This window comes from Helianthus annuus, chromosome 1 (genome assembly GCF_002127325.2).
Source record: "Helianthus annuus cultivar XRQ/B chromosome 1, HanXRQr2.0-SUNRISE, whole genome shotgun sequence".
Lineage (NCBI taxonomy): Eukaryota > Viridiplantae > Streptophyta > Magnoliopsida > Asterales > Asteraceae > Helianthus > Helianthus annuus.
Window position 1 is genome coordinate 56,122,209 of NC_035433.2, and position 5,195 is coordinate 56,127,403.

The window sequence follows — 5,195 nt, forward strand, 5'->3', positions numbered from 1 at the left end:
CAAATGGGATTTTTTAATGAATGGATTTTATTTTTAATTTCACCATTTCAGTATACACATGAGTTCAAAAGATGGCATTTAATGAGGACTAAAATTCGTAACACATTTTTTTTCTCATGCTAAGCGACATGTTGCACGATCCAGATTCTGAAGTAGAGGAGAGGGAGCTGGGTGATCTGCGTAATTCTTTGCTTTCGGTCTCGTTGCACAGCAGAAGAGATGGTTGGAAATGGCTGGGGGTTCCTTCTGGGTCCTTTAGTGTGAGCTCGGTAAAGAATCTTTTTTCGAGTAATATTGATGCCAACAATCGGAATGTTTTCGATTGGTGTAAGTGGGTGCTGTTGAAGTGTAACATGTTCGCATGGAGGATGGAAATGAACAGAATCCCGACTTCTAATGCGCTTCTCAGGAGGGGTATTCTTGGGGGAGAGAGTTTGGCGCTTCTCAGGAGGGGTATTCTTGTGGGAGAGAGTTTGTGTCCGTTGTGCAGCAGCGAAGATGAATCTGTTAAGCACCTGTTCAACTCGTGTGGCTTCGCATCCGTAATTTGGCATTTGATCGGCAGGAGATGCCACATTCATAATATTTTTTGCTTTTTCGATTGGAGTCCTCCTGGATGTTCATAATTTCAGTAGGATTGGGGCAGAGAAGAAGATAGCGTTGAAAGGGATTTGTCGTTGTTGCTTGTTGGTGCTTGTGAAAGGCGAGGAACAAGTCGGTGTTCCGGTCGGGTAAGGCGAAAATGGAAGATATATTTAGAAGATATATTTAGCAAGATTAGAGGTTTGGGCTTTCTTTGGTTTAAGCATAGATTGAAGTTTAAGTCGATTAGTTGGTCGGATTGGTGTAAATTCCGGTTTTCGGGTGCGGCCTATTTCTAATGAAGTTCTCTTAAAAAAAAAAAAAAGCAACATGTTGCACATAATAATATAGTAAAATTTACAGGTCTGCTAAATTAAAAAAAAAAAAAAGAATTAGTTCACTATACACAAACACAATACACTACATGTCAAAATTAATATATCATGATACAATTATATAAAAGCATGTTTTTACTGCGATTAGCCAATAATGAATAAACCTTGACACAACTATCATAATTTTTTTAATTTCCAATACGAAATAAGAGACAATTGCAGGCTAATCAACCGAAAACATACAACAATAATAATAGTATCCAAATTACAAGAAGTATAAATGTATAAATATTAATATTAATATTTAATCTCGATCTTGAACTAAATTACCGATCATGGTTGCCAAAGGGAGAGTTCCTTTTGCCATTATTTCAACCCTACAAGTGTTATTAGCATGAGCAAACAACGAAAGCCCAAACGTCACCAACTCCGGTAGAAACAATCTCGACGACAAAAACCCATGCCAATATCGCGGTTCCAAGTCGAAAAACGCATCAAAGAACCTCCTAGTTCCTTCCAAATCAAGCTTTAGCAAGATATCCATACCAAAACAAAAGAACTCCCTTTGTCTTCTCCTTTCAATAGGCCACAATTCCCTCCAAATCCCAGCCGATAGATCGTCCCCGAATGCAGCTTTTTCGTTATTAAGATACCGGATTATGGACTTTGCAACTATTGGGGCTGCGGCTAATGTTCTTGCCACCATGTATCCGGTGGACGGATGCACCATCCCCGCAGTGCCCCCTATTCCAAGAACCCTTTGAGGGAGAACGGGTAGGGGCCCACCCATTGGGATCACACAACGCTCGTCTTCTTCGATGCTCTTAACTTTTATACCCAAATGTTTCAACCGGCATACCATTCTTTCTTGGATGTCTTCAAACTTTAACCCTGGGCGAGCCACGAGTGAAGTTTCTTCGAGAAATATTCTAGTCGACGAAAATGGCATGGCGTAGAGGAAAGTTGGGATCTTTGAGTTTCTTTCTTTTATTTCGAGATTGTTTTTGAGATGTGAATCTCTCCAATCCATGAACAACATTTTATCTACGTCGAAAGGGTGTTCCTCGACTTCGGCAAGGATCCCGTATGCCACTTGGTACCCGGGGTTATACGGCTTGTCGTATTGAACTAAAGATCTTGAAAAACCCGTCGCGTCAAGAACCAAAGTCGCTTGGATCGTGACACCATCGTTGCATATCAACAACGATTTCGATTCTTCGTGAATGACTTTGATCACTTTTGCTTGATGAAACTTAACCCCATTTGCTATACACTTTTGTAACATCTTTGTTTTAAGTTGTTTCCTATTAACCCTTGCATATGGTCTATTAAGATTCTTGGTTGACTTTTCATCAATGTAAACAACAGCACTTGACCAAGTGGTATCCAAACAATCTAATAAATCCATAGCTTCAAACTCATCAACCCAAACACCATAATTGTTGGGCCAAATGAGTTTCGGGGATGGGTCAATCGAGCACACGGTTAGCCCAGCCTCGGACACCTGTTGAGCCACGGCTAAGCCCGAAGGACCACCACCAACCACCACAAGATCCACCACAAGCCCCCTTGAGGGATCATACATAGGAAGCTCAAAATCAAGATTTTCTTTCTTGATTTCAGGCACAAGCTCCAAAAGAGCACTACTACTAGCTTTAACACAATCTTTATTCCCTAATTTGAATTGGGATTTCTTAGAGCCAAATCTAAGGTCATGAACTTGAGTCTTTGACTGACTCAAAGTGTTTACATTTCCTGCAAATCTGTTAATTGGGTGCAGAAATTCGAACGAATTATGAGTTCTTAACAAAGTATCCATGATACCCAGATGGAATTTTAGTTAAATTAATGATCTTTTTAACCAATAACTGTTCAACACATATCAGGAATCCAAGAAACCCCTCAATTAACGATAAAGTTATGAACTTTAACTCGTTACTGATTCAAGAAACCTAATTCCAGGCGAGAATTAAAGTGGGTTTGAGTGAAAAATCATATAGAATTGGGGGAATTGAAAAGAAGAAAGATTGAAGGACTTACCAGGAGTGAAGGGGTGAAAGAGTTCATGGTTTTTTGAGAGATTGGATAATGGAAATTGGGAAAGAATCATGTGGTATGGCTGCCACAAGAAGAGGTGTAAACTTGTGGACGCCTCAAGATGGGCGAGTTTTCGTTTCCACATAAAAGTGAACCAACATAACATTGATTGCAAAAAAGTGCTAAAAATAATTATTAGTTAGGGGAATATGTAGAAATTATATGGGGAAAGTGAATATGGAGCTGTCTTATATCTAAGAATAGATGCGAAACCCCTTAAAACTACGTCGTTTTGATTAAAAACCCAAAAAATTAAAACTATAACGTATTTTTACTCCTTTTTATGTGATTCATGTTTCTTCTTCTTATTTACACTACATCAAAGTCGACAACTTCACATCCTAATTCAATTGGTTTTTTCTTTTTCTTTAAATTGAAAGTTTTATCAAATATCTCTATTCATCTTTAATACTTATTAGATTTTAATTTTAATATTTTTAATCTTTTAATCCCAGTAACCAAAAAATCAGTTAACATGTTAAAGCTACCAAGATAAACAATCGAAGTTGAATAATTTATTTTCTATTCAATCCTTTGATTTTCGATCTGACCAAATCAAACGAATTGAAATGATAAGTGAAAATCAAAATTCTAAAGAAAAGAAAACAAAAGAATTCAAGAATTTGTAAGCCATTATTTTAGAAGCAGGACCCAAATGAATAAAGAAAGAAAACCGTTTCGATCCGTACCGTTTCAACGCAAATCATTTCAACCTGAACTGTTTAGACGCAAACGGTTTCGACCATACCATTTCGACCTGAATTGTTTAGATGCGAACCGTTTCGGCCCGTACCATTTCTACCCGAAAACATTTTGACGTGAATCATTTCAACCCGAACTGTTTAGCCGCAAAGCGTTTCGACCAGTACCATTTCCACCCGAACCGTTTCGACTCGTATTGTTTCCACCTGTACCGTTTCAACTCGTATTGTTCCCACCCATACCGTTTCAACCCGAAATTCATTTGACAACCAAAAACATCAACAATGGAATTGAGATTCCAATTCCAACAATTTCCAATTACAATTGGAATGTTTAAATTCTAATGCCTTCAAATTCTAATTGCTATACAAATTCCAATCCTTCAAAACTATAAATAATTTTGTGAGTTAGGCTACTCTTGTGACGAATGAATTCATGAATTGAAAACTATAAATAATTTTGTGAGTTGGGAATTGATTTCTATGGCTATGTGTAGCATCTCCTATCCACTTAATTAGTGTTGTGTTTGCATCCCTTCAAACTAATCTAGACTCTGGTTTGTAAATAATTCATTGTTTTTCAATGCCAACTAAAGCATTATTCTTTTAATCGATATGGATATAAAGAAAGAAACACGTGTAATTCGTCAGTATAAACAAAGAACGTAATTTGTAGATCAATTGGTAAAATATGAACTTGGGGAAATTGATGGAAAGTAAATAAAGATATAAAAAAAAATTTAGATATTAGATAAATTAATCAAAACTACGTAGTTTTGATAGGTTTCACATCTAAGCTTAGGTGTGTAACAGCCCCATATTCACTTTCCCCAAATTATATTTGCCCCAAACCTATCAAAATAAGTATTTGATTTACTTGCACTAAGGGGGTGTTTGGGTCAGCTTAGACCTTGGGGTATGGTGGGGCTTGGGTTGGGGCTTGGGTTGGGCATCGGTTGACACGTGGAATGGGGTGGCAGACATGGCTAAACCCACATTGAACACGGTATGACCGGGGCGGGGGTTTGGGGCGTGGGTTTGGTGGGCTTGTGGGCTGGCCGGCTGGGCTGACACGCTGGGCGGGCAGACCCAATATGATTTAAAACACAAATTTAATTTTTTTTAATATTTTTAAATAAAGAAAATTACAAAAAAAAAATCCTAACTTTTATATTTGCTTTTTATCTCTTCTCTCAACGCCAAGACTATTTCTAACTCGTCACCCTGTAGGTGATCAATTGGCTGGGATAGAATTTTCAAATCATCCCGTCTTTGTTTCAGGGCATCTCTAGCGGCATCTCTAGCTTCTTTGTTCCTTCGTATTTCGGCCCTTTGTTGTTGGAATACGTTGAATGTATCCAACTTGCATGAAATGTCATCCAACTGGTCGCTGTATATTCCCATACGCGAGCCAGAACTCCCAGCTGAAGGCGATGCCGTTTGTTTTTTAGCACGCCTTCTTGAGGCATTTCTTCCATGC

At 38.2% G+C, this 5,195-nt stretch overlaps 1 protein-coding gene across 1 annotated transcript; it reads right to left on the reverse strand.

The window, feature by feature from the left end:
• Positions 1 to 1,037: 1,037 nt before the first annotated feature.
• LOC110878757 (lycopene beta cyclase, chloroplastic/chromoplastic) lies at positions 1,038 to 3,132 on the reverse strand. The gene has a single exon (XM_022127120.2). It carries the CDS (start codon positions 2,734 to 2,736, stop codon positions 1,222 to 1,224), a length of 1,515 nt encoding a protein of 504 aa, XP_021982812.1. The 5' UTR covers positions 2,737 to 3,132; the 3' UTR covers positions 1,038 to 1,221.
• Between the last annotated feature and the right edge of the window lie 2,063 nt (positions 3,133 to 5,195).